Genomic DNA, 24,211 nt, shown 5'->3' with positions numbered 1-24,211 from the left:
CTGCCAGCACCAAATTCAGCAGCAAGATAAAGTATGTATCCAGCTTAGCAGAGCTCAGAGAGTTGATTCCAATGGAGTATGTGCAGATTCCAGAAAGTATTATCAAGTAAGTACTAACAGAACAGCAAGAAATCTCAAAGGATCTTGTTTTATGCAATAAATATTCAGCCCTAAACATTGAGCCATAATAATTTCCTCTCGCAAATAGACACTTAAGGTGCCCACACACTAGAAAGATCTGCGATCGTAAGATGTGCGCATAAATTAGCCTTGATATCTTTTGCCCGTCCTGGACAAAAGATTTCAGGCAAGCGCACATCTTTACCAAAGATTTTTCTTAAGATCCCGTGTGCGTTCCTATGGATCTTTAGTTAAATCTTCTGATCTTTCGTGCAGCTCATAAGATCAGAAGATTCAGCTAAAGATCCACGGGAGCGCGCATCGGACCGATATCGGTAAATATCGTCCGATATATCGTCCGATTTATCGGAAATCGGTCAATCGGCCCAAAAATCGTTCTAGTGTGTGGGCACCTTTAGAGACAGATGTATTAAGCCTTGAAAAGTGATAAAATGGAGAGTGATAAATCTCCAACCCAGAGGCAGAACAATGGAGTCATCTGCCGCCGGGCTCCTGCTCTCAAGGGGGCACCTCTCCACCACTGCCAGTTTAAATCCATTAATTGAAAGCCATCAAAATCACTTCTGTGGCTGAGTTCTGAAATATATATGTGTTCTTTCTCTGTGAAAATATATATATATATATATATATATATATATATATATATATATATACAGTATATAATGTATATTTCATAACAGACTATGTATATTTTGAATATCGTTGTGGGGGGGACACCAATATTCATCTTGCCTCTGGGCAACTGGGACAAACTTACGCCACTGCTCCAAAAAATTAGCTCCTACCTATCATTTTAAACCCAACCTGTGACATGGCAGTTTGGAGCTGATTGGCTGGTGTGTCCACTTTGTCACTTTTCATGCTTAGTACATCTAGCCCTTAATCATTTTGGGGTTTAATTTCTGCTATATTGTTGTTGGTGCCTGTCCTTACCAGTGTACATTTGTATATCAATTGCAATAAAAATCCCTTACTCAAAGTCTAGCTCAGGATTTTGCTGTAAAAAATGTGCTGTAAAATATCCAATTATACACTTGCTTATAAGTAGCATATCTTTGAGGGGTAGGGTTTTTAATTCCGCACAGTGCTCCTTTCTTGTACGTCTTCACATAAGTTGTATTTTCATATTCTTTATCACTTTTTCGTATGTTCACTTTAAATTGGTATATTATAGACCAGTGGTGCTATCCTTCTCCCATATCGTAATTTGCAATAAAGAAAAGAGAGATGGGGTGGAGAAATTATGGGTGCACACAGAAAATGACTCAAGAAGACGTCCAACTGATTTTTCACACTTTTTAAAAAAAATATAACTTTTAATAATTTCGTTTTAAAAAGAGGTGTACTGATTACACCCTCTTAAAAAGACAGTAATGAAAAAGATGTGCAAAAAGATTCGAAAATGTGATTTAAAAGTTTTTTGGGATGTGAAAACTCAGAGTTTTATAGCGTGTGTATTCCTTCATTTATCCTCTATTATCTTATATAGGACATCTTTCCTGAATTGACAGATTTTGAGCAGTCTCCTTTACTGTCCTTATGTTATTAAAACATGTTATAGTCTCTGATATTTGTTATGAATGGTATTTGTTTATAACACTTGGTTACTTTTTATTCATTCACAGTGTTTAAATCAATACATTTTATCTCTGATACAATGTATTGATTTAAACACTGAATGAATAAAAAGATCCTGTACTGCAGTTTTATTGGGTGTGGATCGTATTGTCGACCCGACACTGTTGGGTCAACAGGGTTCTGAGTCAACATGGGTGAAGGTCGACAGGTGTCTAGGTCGACATGGGTTTAGGTCGACAGATGAATTAGGTTGCGAGGTCGACATGGGTTTTTTCACTTTGTTTCACCCGAATGTCGACACAGTCAACATGGACACAGTTGGAAGTCAACCGGAACCCCCTCGCATCGCTCGCATGCTTCGGGCATGGCACACTTTTATTCTCCAACCACGCCCTAGTGAATGCAGTGTACAATTGTGTCCCAAAATATGTAGACATCTACCCATCTGTTTTTAGAGCCTTTAATCTCTGACGGAGGTGTAAAAGTTCTGACATTAGATGCACAGTATTGCATGGAATCATTTATCATTAAGCATATAATAAGAATAAAATATATTTAAAAAAAAGTGTACAGCTAATTGCAGACGCTCCACAATCATCAGCTGCACATCAGCACCATCTGTACTGCAATGGGAAAGATGCCGGTGAGCTGTAATGCATCATCTGGTAATAGCAACAATGCATGTAATACCCAGTGACCAGATTGTTATTCACAGAACATAAGGTATAGCAACTAACTAGAACAATTGTGGGGCTGATATAACTTCTTAGCATTAAAGTTACACTGATTACCCTTGCTGGCCCCCTTTTATAAGAAACATCTTTTAAAGCCTTTATATTTACACATACGCACTTACTTAACGGGATGCGGTCATTTGGTCTACAGCATGATGGTCGACACCATTAGGATGACATGTGGAAAGGTTGACATGGGTCTAGGTTGACATGGTAAAAGGTCAACATGGTTCTAGATAGAAAGGTCATTAGTTCGACAGGTCATTAGTTCGACAGGTCATTAGTCCGACAATGTCTAGGTCGACAGTCAAAAGGTCGACATGGGCTTTTACAATGTATTTTGAGCCAACATGTGCCGACAGGCGGTATTTCATGCCCTACCACCCACTAGGGTGTGGCGGGAGAATAAAATAGAAGCATTGCGAGCACAGCGAGTGATGCTGTGCACTTTAAACTGTGTCTATGTTGACTGTGTTGACATTTGGGTAAAAAAACAGTGAAAAACCCCATGTCGATCTTTTGACTGTTGACCTAGTCCTAGACACTGTCGAACTAATGACCTTTCGACCTAGAATCATATCGACCTTTTCCCATGTTGACCTAGACCCATGTCGACCTTTTCCCATGTAATTTCCACCACCTAATGATGTCGACCTAATGACTGTCGACTATCATGCTGTAGACCAAATGATCCCAACCCTACTTAACATACTGTACAATGTATTACATACACACTGAATACATTTTTGACTGATAGATGCCCTATGTTGTTTTTAGGGTATGGGAATAAAACCTTATGGTATTGTGCTAGAGACAACAGTGCCAATCAAACTAAACAGTTGTGTCCAGATATTAATGTGCTATTGAGCTTAAACATATGCATTACATATTTTCCTATGTAAGAATATAAACTTGCTATGCAATTGCGTATCATCTATATATACAGTATGTATAGTGTCTGTGAGTCTCTGAAACACTGCCACCTGCTGGCAGAGAGTGAAACAACATCTCTTTCTCACACATGCACACACACAGAAGGTAGCAGACTAGCTTTCGGAGCTTTTGCTGACCAGAGCCTGTCTCAGAGACTGGGTGTAGAGTGATCGCTTATGCTCATACAGTACTCTGTACTTCAGGTTCAGGAACAATGCATGTACTGCGTATACTGTACATGACTATTAGCCTGTACATTCATCATCGACGGGCACATGGAAAGGCATCTGAAAGCTACAATGCAAATGCAGACACCTATGTACAGTAGGCTGCATTGTGTTCAGAAACAGAAGTCCCATAGCATTTTAGATGCAGGAGATACTTAGGGGTTTATTTACTAAGATGGGAGTTCTATTGACGATGGGATGTTGCTATGGGCAACCAATCAAATTCTATCTATTATCGTCTAAAAGGCGCTAAATAAGAAGTAGACTCTGATTGGTCCCTTCTTCCCATCAGAATTTTTATGAGCTTAATCTTAATTGCTTTGTTAAGAAATTAGAAGCTGTTTCTTTCAAAATCTCATTCATTTTAATGAACTATTACAGTATGGCTTGCAAATTAGTTTTAAATGTACAATAGTGCAACTCCCATAAATATTTTGTATGTACAGTAATTATACATGTCTTCAAAGTAATGTAACCATCATATCAAATATAGCATGCAGTCAGTGGACATATATACAGATGGAGCCAGCCTCCCTCTTGCTGGCGAATCGCCAGATTGTCTCAGCTGGCGATCCGGAAGCGGCGAGGCGCTCCATCTGACTGACTCCGTCTCACACGCACGCGCGTCTCAGTTTCTGGGTGGTGGGGCGACGGGAACCCTGTCCGTCTCCGCTTCAGGGAGATGGACAGGGTTAGGTGGGAGAGCGGGGAGGCGGTGGGGACCCCGGGTGACCGCCGGCAGGGACCTGGGGGAAGCGCCGTCGGAAGAGGACGCGCACGCATCTCGTGCGTGCGCGTCCCCTTTCGCAGATCAGATGGGGGATGGCGGCTGGCGATTCTTCCGCCATCCCCTGCAAAGCTGGGACCAGCTCCATCTGTACTCTCCATGTCGACATACCATTACATACACACCCAAATAAAAAAAAACTCATGTCGACCTTTCGAACGTCGACCTTGCCTATGTCAACCATAAGCTTGTGTCAACCTTTTGGTAGTGTTGACCCAGGATATGTTGACCTTTTTATGGTGTCAACCTAGTCACTGTCGACAATTAATGGTCAACTTAGTGACTGTCGACCTGGACATTGTCTATCGTCTATACTGTAACCATCAAATATTCAGGAGCAGTATTTTATCTGGACCTAGGTCAGCTACATTCCTTTAATATTTTGCGTCTCCTGATTCCAGAATCAAGTTTTAGGGACATAATTTACAAAAAAAATACAGTGTAGTTTCCTTTAACTCTCCCAAACCACCTACACTCTTTCCAGACAACTCCAAAGCAGTCTTATACAATTCAATTCCATTGAATAGTTCATCTCTGTAGTTATATCTGATGTATATGGAATGTTTTTTCATTTTAATTTTTTTGTGAAAAGTGTCATCCTTAGTGTAGGAAAGTGCAGTAGCATGGAACTAGCTTGGGTCAGAGTCAGCGTCAGCATAGAACTATAGTAGCTTGGGTCAGCATCAGCATGGAACTAGCTTGAGTCAGCGTCAGCATGGAACTAGCTTGGGTCAGGGTCAGCATCAGCATGGAACTAGCTCAGGTCAGGGTCAGCATCAGCTTGGAACTAGCTTGGGTCAGGTCCAGCATCAGCATGGAACTAGCTTCTATCAGGGTCAGCGTCAGCATGGAACTAGCTTGGGTCATGGTCAGCGTCAGCATTGAACTAGCTTTGGTCATGGTCAGCATCAGCATGGAGCTAGCTCGGGTCAGGGTCAGCATCAGCATGGAACTAGCTTGGGTCAGGGTCAGCATCAGCATGGAACTAGCTTGGGTCAGCGTCAGCATGGAACTAGCTTGGGTCAGGGTCAGCATCAGCATGGAACTAGCTCGGGTCAGGGTCAGCATCAGCTTGGAACTAGCTCGGGTCAGGGTCAGCATCAGCATGGAACTAGCTTTTGTCAGGGTCAGCGTCAGCATGGAACTAGCTTGGGTCATGGTCAGCGTCAGCATGGAACGAGCTTGGGTCAGCGTCAGCATTGAACTAGCTTTGGTCAGGGTCAGCATCAGCATGGAACTAGCTCAGGTCAGGATCAGCATCAGCATGGAACTAGCTTTGGTCAGGGTCAGCATCAGCATGGAACTAGCTTGGGTCAGGGTCAGCATCAGCATGGAACTAGCTTTGGTCATGGTCAGCATCAGCATGGAGCTAGCTCGGGTCAGGGTCAGCATCAGCATGGAACTAGCTTGGGTCAGGGTCAGCATCAGCATGGAACTAGCTTGGGTCAGCGTCAGCATGGAACTAGCTTGGGTCAGGGTCAGCATCAGCATGGAACTAGCTCGGGTCAGGGTCAGCATCAGCTTGGAACTAGCTCGTGTCAGGGTCAGCATCAGCATGGAACTAGCTTTTGTCAGGGTCAGCGTCAGCATGGAACTAGCTTGGGTCATGGTCAGCGTCAGCATGGAACGAGCTTGGGTCAGCGTCAGCATTGAACTAGCTTTGGTCAGGGTCAGCATCAGCATGGAACTAGCTCAGGTCAGGATCAGCATCAGCATGGAACTAGCTTTGGTCAGGGTCAGCATCAGCATGGAACTAGCTTGGGTCAGGGTCAGCATCAGCATGGAACTAGCTTTGGTCATGGTCAGCATCAGCATGGAGCTAGCTCGGGTCAGGGTCAGCATCAGCATGGAACTAGCTTGGGTCAGGGTCAGCATCAGCATGGAACTAGCTTGGGTCAGCGTCAGCATGGAACTAGCTTGGGTCAGGGTCAGCATCAGCATGGAACTAGCTCGGGTCAGGGTCAGCATCAGCTTGGAACTAGCTCGTGTCAGGGTCAGCATCAGCATGGAACTAGCTTTTGTCAGGGTCAGCGTCAGCATGGAACTAGCTTGGGTCATGGTCAGCGTCAGCATGGAACTAGCTTGGGTCAGCGTCAGCATTGAACTAGCTTTGGTCAGGGTCAGCATCAGCATGGAACTAGCTCGGGTCAGGGTCAGCATCAGCATGGAACTAGCTTTGGTCAGGGTCAGCATCAGCATGGAACTAGCTTGGGACAGGGTCAGCATCAGCATGGAACTAGCTTTGGTCAGGGTCAGCATCAGCATGGAACTAGCTCGAGTCAGGGTCAGCATCAGCATGGAACTAGCTTGGGTCAGGGTCATCATCAGTATGGAACTAGCTTGGGTCAGGGTCAGCGTCAGAATGGAGCTAGCTTTTGTCAAGGTCAGCATCAGCATGGAACTAGCTTTTGTCAAGGTCAGCGTCAGCATGGAACAAGCTTGAGTCAGCATCAACATGGAATTAGCTTTGGTCAGGATCAGCGTCATCCCTACCAACACACACCCTTTTGAACATGTGACATCAAATGTCATGCATTAAAATGCTGGGACCAGGAAGCTGAATTAGTCCTAAGGGTGGCTCTCCATGCTGTAGGTTGCCATTTCAAGCATCCTGCAAGATAAATACAGGGGGCACAGGTGCAGCTACAATGTCAACTCCTTGACATAGTGTCATTGATAGCAACACCGATTGCACATCCATTTATTTTTATTTAGGTTCTCGATGCAGTAAATAAAGGCTTTACTATTTACAGTGACTCATTTCATTCTGAAGGCCCATACACACTAGCTGATTTTGATGTATTTCACTTTTGGAGTTTTAAGCTACTTTGAGCTCAGAATCGCCTAGTGTGTATGGGCCTTCAGAATGAAACGCGTCACTGTAAGTAGGAAAGCCTTTATTTAGTGTGTTAGTACCTAACTTAAAATACAGAGATGTGCTATCAATGAAACAATATCAAATGGTGGCATTGTAGCTGCCCCCATGGCCATGCCACCTGTATTTATCTTGCAGGATGCCCATTGGCCGGTTTTACATGCCGAGTGAAACACTTAACACAATCTCCTACTGTGGAAAGTGGTTCACCCCCAGTGAAAATCACTGGGCCAGGTGAAAATCGTTGGGTGTGTGCGCACTGAGTAATTTAATCTGCCAGCAATCCTCACTCAGCATACACACTTGGCAAAAACGCTTTATATAAGCACATTAGCATGTGCATATACATAAACAGAGGTATGGAATGATACTTTTAGAAAAACCTCTTGAAAAAAAAAATGTGATATTCTTTTTAACCTCTTTGTACTAAAGAACGAGTAGGTCATCCTCTCCATATACGTTAAGATTTCAAAGGACAAGTTCCACTTGTCCTACAAACGGTTACCATACAAAACAAAATATAAAATGACCTTCTCCCTCTGTTCTAGCTACTCAGACGCAGGAGCGTCTCATTGCTGGAGCATCTGAGACACCCCTGCATCTCAAACAGATGGAGCGTCTCTGCGTCAGCATGATCCCCTCTCCGCCAAAGACAGGGGATCATGCTGGCGCCGGCGGTGTGAGAGAGGCGCTGACTAGGCTTGCCAGGGATTCTAGGGACAGAGATGCAGTTTCCGGCAACAGTACGGTAGTTACTTGTGTGGTTTCACAGCGGCACCCTACACTGATAACGTACACAAGTAAGGCAGCCGTTGGGCTACGCTGATAACGTAGCTTAGGCTGCCGCCGTAAAACTAAACAAGTAAGGCAGCCATTGGGATACGCTATTAGCGTAGCTTCAAACGTAGCCTAAGCTGCCACCGTGAAACTACACAAGTACCGGTTACATTTTATTTCTCATGTAAGATGGAGCAAATAGACTAATAAAATATATTTTTTAAATTGATATGTGACCAGCGCAAATTTTAATTAATGGCCTCAGCACACAAATGAGAAAACCCTCTGCAGCAAACGGGCTAAAACATCCTACTCAAGCTGATAACGCATGAAACTAAAAATAGTTATGTTGTTGAGAAATCATTCAGTTGAAATAGAGCTTCTGTGAACAGTCCTTATTTACTCCAGAGCAGCAAGGCAAGTGGAGACACTCATTGCTATAATCACATCGAGCAGCAAAGTGCACAGTGAAAGTATATACACACAAAGCAAGTCACAATCAGTTGGTTGTAAAAAAAATTATGGTATTATATGCGCCATATTCATCTAGCACCCTGCCCATTTGGGTAATTACATTTTAGTGCTTATTTTATGAAGCCTAACATAAACAAGACATTGCGTACCTAAAATGTTATCAGTAATTTCTGCTGTGAAAATGTTATCAGCATGTGGCTGGCAAAACAGATAAACCATTTCCTATTGGGACATGCCTGACATCTTGTTGCTTCTTTACCCAACAATGAGTAATGTTCGTAACTATTTCCATTACACGTGACTGCTCATTTCAATCCATCATATATCCTATTAATACCTTGTTTACACCAGCCTTAATAAACCGGATTTTTGCACAGGGGCATGCAAAAACCAGGGTTTGCATACGTTGTAAATGCTGTCATTTCAAATGTCGACCCAGGACCTTCCCCTACTGCATCTGGCGCTGGGAGATTCTCTCATTTCCCATCATCGGCTCAGGATCTGCCTCCGGTGATGTCACCCGCCCGGTATTATGGCTGGTGGGGAGGCAGGTGTAAAAGGGGTCACAAGCCAGTTGGAACTGGGTACAAAATCTTGTGTGCAATGCAAGCTTGTAGGTGTAAATGGGGTATCACTGCACTAATGTAGCTCAATAAATGTTCGGTTGACATGGATGAATGGACATGTTGCCAATTGACAGTTTATGCTGTGACATTCAGGACTCATGGGGCCAAATGCACCAATCTTCAAAAAGTGATAAAAAAAGGAGAGTGATAATCTACCAGCCAATCAGCCCCTAACTGTATTTGTGTAAACCTAGTGGGTGACATGACAGTTAGGAGCTGATTGGCTGGTTGTTTATGACTCTACTTTATCACTTTTTGTTAGCTCTAAATATGAAAGTAGCTTCCTGTGTCATACTGGGAAATGAACAGGTGAATATACTTCCGTATGTGCAGCTACAGACCTGCTTGATTTGAGTAAAGAAAGTGTATTCCCGAGTTTCCTAGCTTATTTACTGGATATCCCCCACTCAATCACTTTTCTCTTGGAAGGTATGAAGAAGCGAGATGTTTTCCAAGGAACATCAGGTAAATGTTAGCTGCCCAAATATCCCATATACTTTACACTAACTGCCTGGATTCTGCAGATAACATTAGTGTTCTCTGAAGCTGGCATGCCTAGCTGTTCCTGCATGCTATGCGCGTAGGCATTTATACTGCAAGGTATTGATGCTGAGACTTTCAAAGAGAATATCTAAATGCTTTTTAATAAAATGTAACCTTGATTTTCTCTTCCTGGCTTCAGCTTGCTTTAACGTTGTGGGATAACAGGAAATGGGGTTTCCTATGCAGTTAGCATGTTTCCTACTTCCCTGCTGCTTTTTGCTAAGTCCCCGCAGCTAAATCAGGCTTGGGACTTTAAATCTTATTGCACCGTTTCCAGTTTACTAATGCAAATAAACATCGAATAGGTTCTTATAGTGTCAGCAATGGAGCAGAACGTAATCATTTCTTAATCATGTTTCCTTATGGTCATAGCATACCATAGGACACCAAGGGACCTCTTTATCAATTTGGCCTAAAAATATATATTTTCTGTAGCTGCTTGTCATAGCAATGGGAAAGCCTTTTTTGGGACAGTTAATCGATGCTGACTGAAACATATCACTTCAAAAGCCAGTCAAGGTTTCCTATGCACATTGCCACATCACGTATGTGCATTGCACTCTTCAGTCCAGACTTCGTCTTCCTCATTCCTCATGCATATTCTGCAGATACTGTATAAAACAGAAACAATGCTTAAACACTGAGACAAACATTAATTAACCTTAATTGACACATTAGATTGCCAAATCTGTGTCCATTTTTTTTATAAGATACACATTGATCTTCCTACTGTTGGAACATTTCCAACAGTCGGAGACTGAATACTGATTGTCCAATTGGCCGATATTTTCAGTTGTCAGAAATGTTCTGACATTCGGAAAAATAATTTGAATACCCCCCTATGTCTTAATTCTCTACAGCACAATACAATGATTTCGAAATGTAAACAGTAATCTTTTACATTGTGTATGAATCCAAATCTGATTTGGCTTTGTTTGGCTCTGCTTATGTCATGCTTGCTTCTTTCCCTGTTTTTCTTTTTTTTTTTTTTGGTTACATCAACAAATTATTATTAATGCAGACTGGATGAAGAATTGAATGAAAATGAATCAGCAGCCAAGTAAGAAACCAATTGTCTTTAACCCATTGTCGTGTGTGTTAGTGTGTGTGTGTGTGTGTGTGTGTGTGTGTGTGTGTGCTTACTCACTCGTACAGGTGCATGTTGAGAAATAAAATAAATGAAAACTATGAACAGCAAATCTTTAATACATGCCTATTACCACGTTTTGCATCGTGTGTCACAAGGAGGAGGCATATATCAGTGCAGCCATGGGCATTTGGTGTGGTGTTTTGTGGATCGGGTTAGAAACTTGGCATTTTAGAAATATAAAAATGGCATTACACTATACATTTATTACTACTGTTGTAGGTCATGTTCTTTCATTTAAACTTTTGTATTTCTTCCAAAAATTCTGGTTGGTTCCTCATTTGTGCCTCAATAAATTATTACAGTTAGGTGACATCAGAATTATCATTATTACATGTGCCTTATTTTGTATTTCAATGGTTTCATGACTTTCATTCCTGGAAGATGAAAGTATAGCCCAGGCCTGGTTTCCATCTGTCTTGTAGATCTAAACAAAACAAAATGTTATTTTACTTGGAGTTAAAAACTTGAGGCAAAAAGTAATAGGATGTATTTTTTTTAGAGTTATCGATTTCCCCCCTACCCCCCCCCCCCCCCAGAAATTTGCACATGTAAAATGGCGACACTTCGATTTCTGATGGTTTTTAGTAACAGTAATGTGTGATTTTTTTTTCGACATGTGACTTTTAGTAACGAGAATGTGCAATCTTTCAGTAAATTTACCAAAAATGTTTGTAAAACGTGCGAATTTGCCTGTTTTTTGACTAAAACTCACACATTGGCAAAAATTGCATTTGACTTCATTTCGCCCTCTGTGTTTCCAAACCCCCCCTCCACAACCACCTAAGCCAAAAACAGCCACATCCTGTAAAACAGAAAGACTGCCTAATAATAACCCTTTGTAATTAATGGAATTAATTGCACCTAAATACCTAGATAAGTAACTCTTCATCCACCCAACTCTTCCCATCAGGAAGTATTTTGCACTTCTCCTGAATGACCCCCATTGTGTTTGTGCCATATTATCTCATCCTGTTATACAGTAAGATACAGCTAAGTGAAATACCAGTTTCGTATTGCATAGGACATAAACTAGTATCTTATACACATGTACAGTACTTGAAACCATAAAATGCCAGGCAGTAATATACAGTACAGTTCTCACAGAAATAAGAGAAAGTTCCTTCACCCTCATACTCTTCAGTCACAGAATGCTAAATGAATCTTATACTATATTTTTTTCTTTCCCTAAAAGCCTTTGTATTTAGAGATATATGGTGAATAAAAAGGTAAAATGTACTTTTTATTTATAATTGCACAAAAGATCCTTGTTGGCTTTCATAAAAGCCTTAATGCCAGTACCAATTCCATTACCATCATTACTAATTCATTTGGCATATGTTACCGAAAGCTCTAACACATACTGTACTATAACACTCCCTGTCTAGCTGATGACTAGTGTCTTTGGTGTTCCCCCACCCTGTTACGGCTTGCTCCAAGTCATTTATTTTGTCATAGGCTCTTCCAGACATTGTATTCAGGATCATGCATTGCATGATTTTTCCATGATTACATCATGTTTTAAAAAGAAGACTACCTCCTAAAATACAGTATATGCATGGAAATTCATTTTAATTCACTATAATTATTTAATAGCAGTGTGTTTATAACCCCCCCCCCCCTTATAATGCCTCCCTTGTTTCCACCATTTAGTATCTGCACAAAAATGGATGTAAAGTTTGTGTTTTAGAATGTGCCATCCTCATAAAACCAGATTTTAACAGGAAGCTAGTCTCCCTAGAATCTCTATTACCATATTTCTCTTAGAAATCGAGCAGCTTTAGAACTTGAAACCATAACAAGTAGATACCAACAACACACATGAGTTGGCAGGAGGGGAGTCTGGGGTGTGCCCACAATGAGGGAACTTCTTATGCAATCATTGTGCTGCTATTAAATGAACTGAGAATGTTCCTAAATAAAAAGTATAAACTTGTGATATTTAACGGCTGGATTTTTCTAACGATAAAAAAATCTAAATATAAATAAATCTATTTTTTAATGCACCAAAAGTGTAATAAATGCAAGTTACAAATTAACAAATGAAAACAGCTTTGTTTGCTTTTTGAATTGCAAAAAAACTTTATACTTTTGTACCGTATACTAAAGAGGCTAGGCACACCCCTGACCTTTAGCTATCTCCAGGCTACACTGTACCTCACCCCCTTCTTTAATTACATTGTACCTGGCTGCATCTCAGGAGTAACAGACAAGGAATGTATTGGGAAAACCAAGGAATTTTATTACTGAATGGGTAATTTATTTACGTGAATGGGTAATCTCTGGCTAGTTATAATCAGACTACTGTATTTCCATTTACTCTAGAAAGGTTTTCTTTTCTAGAAATGAATTTAACATTTTAATACAAATGACCAAATCTACATTATATTAAAGCTTTCCTTATCACTATATAATGTATAAAGTAACATATGATGTACAAATGTAAAAAGGAAAAAAGAGATCAGTTTGTAGTTCATGACCATTGTAGTTTATAATCCATATTGTTACTGAAAATCCAAATCATGAAATGTAGTTGACCAAAGTATTAATAAAACTAATGTCAGGTAGCCTGAGTTTTATAATTGAATTGGTCATTTCAAAACATTTTGTAAACATTTTAAGTATGCTGGAAACAACTGTCCATTTTATGTCTTATATTAAGCCTGTCTTTTTATAACGGCTTAACAATAATGAATTCATTTGGCATACACTGCTGAAGCCTCAGTAGCACTCCCTGATGAGTAATGCCCTGTGTGTGTGGTTTATGTTACTTCCTCTATCATGTAAGTGGTGGAGAATTTGTTAACAGGACAAACAATACAATTGTTGAGTAATTAATCCCTTTCATATATGGCCCAACCCAGTTTCTGCCACACTTAGTGATGAACCTGACCATACAGCTATGTCATTCATCCAATATGTAACCATGGAGGTGTGGTCTGCTTAACGACAGATTGTTATCATTTATATGTACAATGATGCCACTCTTATTTAGTGTTGTGATTACATATTGCAAACAGGTATTTACATATTAACACAATTGTTCTAACAAGCAGGAAATTCCATACAGTTATCCAATTCGCACCCTACACCAGGTCCAATATTCACGCCTTTTGTGGAAAAGTATGGGGTAGCATCAGGGCTATTTTTCTGCAGGCTCCAGCAGGAACTGTGGCCCTTATTCTAGTTCACTCTTTCTGACAAAATATTTCTTAGATGGACAAAACCATGTGCACTGCAGGTGAGGCAGGTGTAAAACCCCACCCAAATCTAATTATCTCTGCACCTGCCTCACCTGCAGTGCACATGGTTTTGTCCATCTAAGAAATATTTTGTCAGAAAGAGTGAACTAGAATAAGGGCCACAGTTCCTGCTGGAGCCTGCACAAAAATAGCCCTGGGTAGCATACACTATTGAGCGAGATCACACTGCTGGAAAGTGTGGCAGGTGTCATGGGTATAAGACTGAAAATACAAGTCGCAGGCAATTGTATTCCCCGTATGTTAAAATATTATATCTATATAATAGTGGGTGATTTTCACTATGCTTAATGTTTTAAAATATTGTATTGCCATAGACAGCAGTAAGCCATTTCCTTTTATTAGTCTAACTAACATTGAAGGTTGCAGTCTGCTTTAGTTCTAAATTCCTACTGTGTGTAATATTTCACTAAAGTTTCATTTTATTGCTACTGTATATGTTTATCGACCATAAAAACCCTTTTAGTTTCTACAAGATGGTTTAAATACAATACAAATATTTCCTGTGTGTTGCATATTTACATTACCAGCATAGTCAATAAATTCAATACATATTAAACAAACTCTGTATTCAAAACACACTTTATTGGTGTATTGTACGCAAATAGAGATAAAATTAATAATTAAAATTCCGAGACAAGCATTGATGTCCCGGCTAGTGTTAACATGTATTCCCACCACTAAAACAGCAAAAAGTGACATAACCAAATTCCAAGCATACTGTACATTAATCACTGGTCAGATCTGTGTATAAAAAGGTAATGATGTGAATGGCCGCAGTTATTCCTCTTGCTCAGGGACTTGAGGTGAGGTAAATGGATGAGGAGTCCCTGGCAAATACCAGAGTCAGATTTGCACACAATTTATGAGCCATGGGGTACATGTGGGCATTATGCACAAGTGCAGCATTATACTGTATACTGCTGGAGATTAGCAGAAAAGGTAGCCAGGCGAGGCACTGCCTCACCTGCCATAGACTTTTTACTCCAGAGTTTTGACTATAAAAATTATTAGAATAATAAAAATAAGATTTTTTTATAGATTCTTTGCATTTTTGACATACTTTATCAACTCAAAACTCCGGCGTCTACGTTAGTATGACAGGAAAGGCTGTGCCTCACCTGCCTCACCCCACCACAGGCCACTGCTCTTACTATGTTTCGTTATGTTACACTGTATGTTATACCAATGCCTTTGTGTCCATATTAGCAAGCTAACATCCCTTATACACTGTAAGTGGCTTTGAATATTGCTAAGAAACAACTTAGCAGTGTAGGATCCAAAGGTGGGAGGGGCAGGGTGATTCAGCAGTCTGTTCTCTGCCCGATATGTCACTGTGCTGCTAAATAGTGACCACTGGTAGTAGCCTGCTGGAGAGAAATGTTATGGGGAGAGGAGGGATAGCCCACATCAATGTCTGGATCTGCCCCTGCAACAAAGCTGCAATATTTAGGGGGAAAAGATGGCAACCATCTTACACCATATGATGAAAATATAGTAGGTGTATGAGCATAGGTCCATGTGCATGGTCCATCCAGGCCCCTCTCCTTTTTATTCGGCATCATATTAATTAGAGTTAGAGTTTGCTGCACGTGCCCAGGTCTCTGGGGAAATGGAGCAGATTATATTTTAGTAGTGACATCCCTACTGCGCATTCAGAGCAGCCATTTTCCTGAGGCAGCACTGCCAGGGGTGGGTAATGAAGCAATGAGTGCTACATATGAGGCATAGGCCTTCCTTGATCCATGTGCCCATTTAAACTGAATATACTGCACCCATTATAGATGCCACTGTGTATGAGGACAAATATGTCTAGTGTCCGTGAGTCTCTGAAACACAGCCATCTGCTGGCAGAGAGTGAAACTACATCTCTTTCTCACACATGCACAAATGCAGAAGGTAACAGACTAGCTTTCGAAGCTTTTGCTCCGAGCGGGCTTACTAGGCTGTGATAAGAAAGCATGACATTTTTGCAATTCATTTAGGTGCATATCTACTTTAAATTCAGTGCCTGTGGCTGTTTCATTTCTTAATCTTAGCACTTTCGTACCCATGTTCTAACTTGTGAATAAAAGTGATGTATCCATATCAAATGTCAGCTATGAAGTGTTACAACAAAGTCAATGTTTAACAGCTACAGTATTTCGTAAATAATAATACAAATATTAAATTGTAGGTGTTATTAGAACATACATGCAATTTTTCCTGACTAACCCTGAACATAAGTCACATGCTTTGTCAATTGTTTTATTGCATCTAGAGCTGGCTGTTTGCCTATGGAGCCTGAAATGACTACTCTGGAACAGGGGTAAGATTCCTTCTAGTTACCATCCTTCATGATAGCAGGGACGCTAAAACTGGGTACACACTTGTACAATAACAATTTCAGTGCAATTTTACCTCCAATCTCACTTACATTTCTTCCATTCAAAGTGCCAAATCGCACGTAACTCCTTTACCATCTGGCTTGTATTGTAACTCCTCTGTGTCTGTTATCTGCTGATAAGCCACAAAAGCATTGGTGCTGCTGTAGGCGCATGGGCAGAAACATGAGACAGAACAGTCGAAAGTGCAAATACACTTCACATTTCATCCCATATTGTGCCATTGAATCTGATAAAAATGAAACTTCACATAAAAACTTGAGATACAACCAGTTCTCTCCAGGAAAAGCATGATCAAAGGTGCGTTCACACTCATAAAATATCTCATGAACGGGTCGTTAATTGAATGGCATGCACTTGCCTTGAGAATAAGGGATACATTTACTAAGATGGGAGTTCTATTAAAGATGGGATATTGCGCCTAGAAAAGAATAATAAGAGAGGAATAATTATCTATTCCTCTATCTAATATTAGTTATCACAGATTTATGTAGAAGACTGCTAATAAAATAATGAACAACTAATAAAGAGACTACCCAAATTAAAAATAAAACAAATGAATGTTTTTCCTAAATAAAATTTATAAAAGAGATTAAAAACTTTTATTTTCATTATGCTCCCCTCAAGTAGAGTCTAGAACCAGGGGTTGGGCCTAGGCTCTAGATATTGTGTATATGCTCTTGTGCCCTGGATTTTGCAGCATCACCCTAGGCCCTAGGGTGATGCTGAAAAATCTACGGCACATGAGCACAAGCATATACACAATATCTAGAGCAGGGGGTCTTCAACCTGTAAGACAGTGTGGGCCACATTAAATAATTCAACAAAGCCCGAGGGCCACTAAGCTTTACTGCCCCCATGGACATCACAATTCCTCCATAATGTCAGCACAGCTCTTCATAGACATCACAGCTTCCCCATAGTGCACAGCCCTTCTTAGATATAGAGCACAGCCCCCAATAAAGCACAGACCTTCATAGGTAGTTGTCAAAGCCCCCCCCCCATAGACAGCAAAGCCCCCTCCTAGATAGTCAGAACAGCCCCCCATACTCAGCACATAACCCCTCATCCCAATAGATAGTCAGCACAGCCCCCCTACAGAAGCTTCCTCCAAGCAGACCTGTCCAGGACCTACTCAGCGGCAGCTCTCTTTATGTCTCGACATGACAGCAGTGAAAGGGCAGGGGTGGGCCGGGTGACACGGCACCAAGAAGCACAGGCTGCGCATGTCCCCACACGGCCCCCTTTCAGCCACTTCACTTCTGTCATCCGCGTCCCGCAACCAATTAAGATTAAGGAGGTGGCACCCAGGGACTGTATGTAGCTGCAGCTGCTGTGGACTACGTTTTGCTGCCGCAGCAGTATTTACTTAAAAAAATATATATACCGTGCATGGTGGGCGAGGGGGTGGAGTTTACTGAGACCAGCTCATTGGCCACGGGGTGAAGACCCCTGATCTAGAGCTTCATTTTGGAACAAAGAAGTTAAACTGTTTTAAAGAAACATATACTGTACGTTCACATTGGACCTAATTCTGGTTAACACATGGTGGATGAATGCTGCCCAGATGGCTCCCCCCCTTATCTTGGCGAATTCCCCCACATGGCTATGACCATCAATCGATTTGGAAGGTGTGCACTAAGACACTCTCTGGTGTCTTAGCTTTGAATGCTCCCTGTATGGTGGCGGCGACATCAGCTGCCCACCCCCAGCAACCACGTCACGACTGCATTTGCATGGGAACACCCATGAAACGCTGGACGTTTCCATGGGTACAGCCCATTGCTGCGGCACCATGTCCCATGCCCGCACTGCTAGATGAGAACGGGGTGGCGAACTAGCAGTTTACCATACCCGCTCGCGCTCAATGTCTGCATCTGCGGATAAATGCTAACAATCGCTCCCCTTTGCAAATTCGTAGAGTAGCGTGGTGATCAGAATAAGGCCCTTTATGTAAATAACAAGTATGAATAAATCAAAACACCCTGCTTACTCACATAGTATAAAACAGGTAAAAAAATGTATTATACATTAATACATTTTTCAAATAGCACAGCAGGGTAATTTTTGACAAAATGAGACCTGGGGTAAAGACGAGTAACAATCAAACTGATTGTTCTACATAAAAAGCTTCACTACTGTCATGTACAGTTCAAAATATAGAATATAAAGGGCCACATGCACTAAGCTCCAAAAGTAATAAAATGGAGAGTGATAAACAACCAACCAATCAGCTCCTCCCTGACGTTTTTCAAACACAGTCTGTGACATGGCAGGTCGGAGCTGATTGGCTGGTTGTTTATCACTCTCCATTTTATCACTTTTGAAGCTTGGTGCATCTGGCCCAAAGGCTTTTAGACACACTTGAAAAACCTTACCCAGGGTTGCAGAAAGCTTTCCCAGGACACGGTAATTAAAGGTGAGTGGTAATTCTCACCACCACAACTATAGTACTGTATTTTTCAGATGCCAGCAACAGTAGCTTGGTTTCCAAAAGACATGAGTCATAGACTCTTACGTCACACATGTGCCCATACTTTTCATGATTTAAGCCCAGTTCTTTTATGTGAAACTACTGCATTAGCAAGACAAACTTCAATGCTTTTTAGTACAGCAGAAACAACTCGCTCTCTTGTGGATGAAATATCATGCACACAATATTGTAGCAAAGTAACACCAATCAGCGTCACAAAAAGTAACACCAATTGCTTTTCATCATCATTTCCTTTACATAATCTGGTTTTACAGCTATTAATGAGTCTTTCTTCTGGTCTACGTCTATTTGCAGTTGTTAATGTACATACACAGTGTGAAAATTTTCATGTTAAAAAGCGGGCTTGCAATTGCATATATGTAGAGGAAGCCTTCTCTTTATACGTTGTCATTTCCGGTACATCACAAGTAAATAAGGTAGTAGTACACTGCTTAATAATAGCTGCACAATGTTTACCTTATAAACTGTACCACCTTACATTGAAGCACAAAGCGCCGTGACAACAGGGCCAATTCAGTCACCATTGCAGGGCTGAGAATTCGCAGCCCTGACAATTATCATAAGACCGTGCATACGCATAGTATGCTGTGCGCAAGCACAAGGTCCCCTGCCAGCGAAGCTGTTTGAAAGATGATTGACAGCATGCTGGCATTTTTTAGGCAGCATCCTGGCATTTTCTGGGAGTGCCAATGAAAACCGCAGATGGGGCCAGCCGTTGAGAGGGAGGGACGCTGGTGTCATCAGAAGCCCCGATCTCCCCGCGGGCAACACAGCATGGGGGGGGGACCCATTCAATGGTGTGTGAATTGTAATGGATTTCCCCTTTGCTGGGCTGCAATGCCATTCACAGCCATGCATGGGGGGGGGGGGGGATTTGCTTTGGCGGGGAGGGAGCTAACTGTTCGTCCCCGATATGTCATGCACTGTATTGTTATCCATGTAAGTCAATTAATAATAATGCAATTTTCTGTTCCCTTAAAGGTTTGAGAAGAAGAGTGAAGGAAATGTATAACGCCATGGAAAACAGAAGTGACAAATGTTGGCTATTTTTTTGTTTTACTCTGTGGATATATAAACCAAGCTATGTAATGTACATTATTTTTTAAATGTGTAATTTAATTAATTATAGAATTCTATAAGGGGATCTCTTTAATGCTAAATGCCATCTGTTTAATAAATCAGATGACACATACTGCTTAGAGGATGTGTTAGCCCTTGGATGGCTTCTCAGCTTACAAAATGCGGGAATCCAATTAGCACCAAAGAAATTTTATGATTTACCCGATGTTTCTCCGATATTTTTTTGGGGGGGGATCCAATTATAGTTGCCCAAACAAAAAATACATTTACTCCTAAAAATGGGTTCAATGAAACATGTGTTTTCGAATGTCGCAATGGAGCTACATTCAGGGAATTGGTTTTGCCTGTTTGAGGCAAAATCCCTGATAAACCAGCACAGACTGAAGCTTTGTCATGGTAGAACATTTACTTACAACAGTAAAGTAAAACAGTGGTATGCTGTACTTGGTTGGCAGAAATTTAAAGTTAAATGCTACATACCAGGGGCGGAATGGCCCACCGGGAAACCGGGCCATTTCCCGGTGGGCCGGGCCAAAACTCATTAAAAAGAAGCCGGCCGCGCTCCCTCCTGGGCTGGCTGGGCTGCGGCCGCAGCACTTTGCCCAAATCCAAAATGGACGCAGGAGGACTGCTGCGCATGCGCGCACAGCTCCTCCCAGGCTCCTGTTCCCCCTCCACCCGGCCAGAAGAAAAAAGAATACCGCTACTAGTTCCCATCTGCTGCAGGGACCCCGCTGCTGACTTCTCATATGCTGCAGGGACCCCGGCTCTGACTGCTGAGACCGCTGCAGGGACCTGCTGCCCGTCTGCGCTGCCAAGGTACCAGCCTCCCTTGGGGGGTGTCTGTCGGACATTAGCAGCTGTTTGGGGGTGTTGGATGCGGATGTCTGGGGGTTGTCTTTTAGGCCCCCCACAATTTTTTTGTCCAGGGCCCCCACAGACCTTAATCCACCCCCGGATGCCAGTCACCCAAGTTTCCCTTTTTTTTTTTTTTACCATAGTCATTAATAAATTGACCTAAGCTTACCTCTAGTAAAATATATTCTTGCAAAAATCAAAGACATGAAAAGCATGCTAATAGTTTCAGATGACATTTATGCATACAGAATATATGTATTTTAATTTATTTGTGCTAATTTAGTCACTAATTATATTTAGAAAAGAAGGAGAGTGTTAATTGCAGCCGTCTCCGATATCTAATTTCATGCATTAATAATAATATTTGCTATTTTTTTGCCAGCAAAATAATATATTCCTGGGAGTATGTATATATGTATATATATATATATATATATATATATATATATATATATATATATATATATACTTATTTATTAAGTAATTTTCCTAAAGCAAAATACAGTACATTGAAATGACACGTGTGATTACATTTATAAAATATAGCAATGCCGATGACAAATCAACCAAATACTTCATTACCTCAGACAAACCCACTGCTTCCTGATTTTCTGAGCAATTTTCCCCCACAGTAACCGGCTGTAATAACATATTAATTAAACCCTATGCCATAATGTTAGTTCTTAATCTTTTATGCAAGTGGTAGACTGTAGCTAGAGTGCTGTACAGAGCGGGACACTAAAACAGACATGACAAGATTTGATATCTTCATTATAGCTGCTCAGGGTGAGCAGAGGACTATTTATCCGGTAAGGCCCATACACACCGGGCAATTTTGAGCTGAAAGCAGCTCAGTTTTGCCGTTTGAGCTACTTTCAGCTCAAAAGACGCCCAATGTATATGGCCTGGGGGTGAGCACTGATGCGTGCTCCCACATCATCGCCGGCTGCCGATGCTCATCTGCTGATAATAACAGCAGATGAGCAGGGGCGGATTGGCCCACCGGGAAACTGAGCCATTTCCCGGTGGGCCGGCCCAAAACTCATAAAAAAAGGGGCCAGCCACACTCCCCCCTGGGCCGCGGGCAGCGGCCGCAGCACTTTGCCCAAATCCGAAATGGCCACATGCGCGCACAGCACCTCCCAGCTCCAGTTCCCGCTCCGCCCGGCCAGCAGAAAAAGGAAGCAGCAGCAGGTGAGAGGGGAGCCGCCCCCCCCCCCCCATGTGCGCACAGCACCTCTCAGCTCCAGTTCCCCCTCCACCCGTCGCGCATTACATAGTGCCGCCACCACGCATTACATGATGACGCCGAACCCCCCCCGCGCCCGGAGCGCATTACATTGGCACAAAAACATTTTCTCAACATAAATATCAATTATTTTCCCAGTATATCTTCTCAGTGTCATGTGGAAAGTAATAACTGGTCAGCAATGCCTGTTACCAATATATCCCCCCGGGAGGTGGGCAAGTCCCCCGCAATCCCCCTACGATGGGGGTCAGCGGGGACCTGATGATGCGAATCGTATCATCATGGCCCTGCCCCCACTGTGAAATGCCTGTAATATCAGCTTTTGACAGCAGGTGGCGTGACCACAATGATGCGATCACAATGGCCTCACCCCCAAAAATCGTCTCATTGTGTTAGCCCCACCTCCAGATAAGCCCCTTTTGCATCAGCCCCACCCCCTGTCTCTTTTAGCTGGCTCTCCTCTCCCGAAGAGGACAGCCTAAAAGTAGGCAACCCTGCTCTATATGGAAATAATTGTAGCCACAGTGAATCACATGCCATATATATATAGTTATCATCTCAGATGTCATGTTAAGATACTCTAGGCGTGCTTTCTTATTATCTCACTACTGTTTAATTCGTTCATTGTCAAACGTTTTATTAAAGAGATGTCCTTGCAATTATAAACATCTGTTAAGACTTTTTTTTTATATTACTGGAATTGGTTAAATATTCTTTAATTATAACAGTTGTATGTGTATTCAATTTCTGAATGTTTTTTATTTTATAGTATACAGTGCACAATTCATGTCCAAAACTGACATTTTCAGATCTGAAGGTAACGATTACAGTGTCAGATTTGCTAAAAAAGATTAGGCCAACTATTGTTTGGTCTCAGGGTCCAAACTGTTGATTGCTACTGATGATCTCCCAGACAGAGTCTGAATGACCTCCATCAAGCCTGGCCAGCATGTACTCTACTTATGTACTGCACATCTGGAAACTTATTGCATTTCCCTTGTATGGAATTGTCAAATAGTAAGTTGTGAACCAGCCTCCACCAGTCCTAGATTGACAAGTAAGATGCAATTCCTAGCAAGTCATAAAGGTATGGGTGCCAATAAATAGTCTACAGCCTTGATGGCTAACCTTGACACTCCAGCTGTTATTTTCTAGGAACTATTGGTAGTCATGACAAAGCAGCCTGTACAAATTGGGCTTACATAAGACCCTACATCAAAAAGCTTTAAGCCCTTAACTTCCTCTTCCACCTCCAAACAAACCTTGGATCCAGTTCATTGTATAACTGACCTGCCTCCTAGCGTAGACTTCAATGCTATCTGGGTATTGGTCAATAGAGTTGCTAAGGTATCTATCTATCCATTTGTAAAGGATTTTTTCCACATCAAGTCTTTTTAATGGCATTTCATATAAAGATATTGGAGATCACTGCAAAAAATGTTGATGTTAGATGACATTTTTCAACAGTATACATGCACAGTCTAATGGACAGTTTGAAAAGATACCTGGGGAAGTTTTCCAGGCAAGGAAAACAGAACATACATAAATAGTCAGGATAGATAGGTCAGGAATTTGTATGGAGAGAGAATACAACTTCATACAATGTAGCTAAACACATGTATAACCAAGGTTGATAAAAACACAAACAGGGCATTGACCCCACCCAGATCTAATTCTCTCTGCACAAGTAACATCTGCCCCACCTGCAGTGCACATAGTTTTGTCCATCTTAGAACGAATTTGTCAGAAAGAGTGAACCAAAATAACCCCCTTATTTCCTAGTCTAAGCAAGGCTTGGGCCTATAGCTATCACCATCATCTCCTGAGTGGGTTTTGCATGTTCTTTTTTGCAATTCAAACAGTCTGGTTTAAATGTTTAGGTTCATTGTATTTTTTTATTATTATTATTATTATTATTATTATTATTATTATTATTATTATTATTATTATTATTATTATTATTATTATTCGAAAATGGTCTACATTGAATGTTAAATGATGTTAATGTTCTTATTTAAAGTGGCTCACCATCGGATCTGCTGCT

General features: G+C 41.5%; 1 protein-coding gene across 8 annotated transcripts in view; it reads left to right on the top strand.

Moving 5' to 3' along the window:
- The window catches only part of PRUNE2 (prune homolog 2 with BCH domain), a 307,490-nt gene extending 284,657 nt beyond the window's left edge, over positions 1–22,833 (top strand). For 2 of the 8 annotated variants that reach the window (XM_083186134.1, XM_083186131.1), the window contains exons 16-20: positions 8–106; positions 9,582–9,617; positions 10,717–10,755; positions 16,363–16,410; positions 19,962–22,833. In XM_083186134.1, the coding sequence (XP_083042260.1) occupies positions 8–106; positions 9,582–9,617; positions 10,717–10,755; positions 16,363–16,410; positions 19,962–19,992 (253 nt within the window). In that variant the 3' untranslated portion in view covers positions 19,993–22,833. Of the gene's footprint in view, positions 1–7; positions 111–9,581; positions 9,618–10,716; positions 10,756–12,037; positions 12,072–16,362; positions 16,411–19,961 lie in introns of those variants that run through there. The other 6 variants (XR_014474497.1, XR_014474498.1, XM_083186133.1 and 3 more) reach the window with 6 other exon arrangements.
- The last annotated feature ends 1,378 nt before the right edge of the window (positions 22,834–24,211 follow it).

Source organism: Crinia signifera, chromosome 1 (genome assembly GCF_055691185.1).
Source record: "Crinia signifera chromosome 1, ASM5569118v1, whole genome shotgun sequence".
Taxonomy (NCBI): Eukaryota; Metazoa; Chordata; class Amphibia; order Anura; family Myobatrachidae; genus Crinia; species Crinia signifera.
The sequence above is the reverse complement of the archived record's forward strand: the minus strand, read 5'-3'. Positions and strand labels throughout refer to the sequence as shown.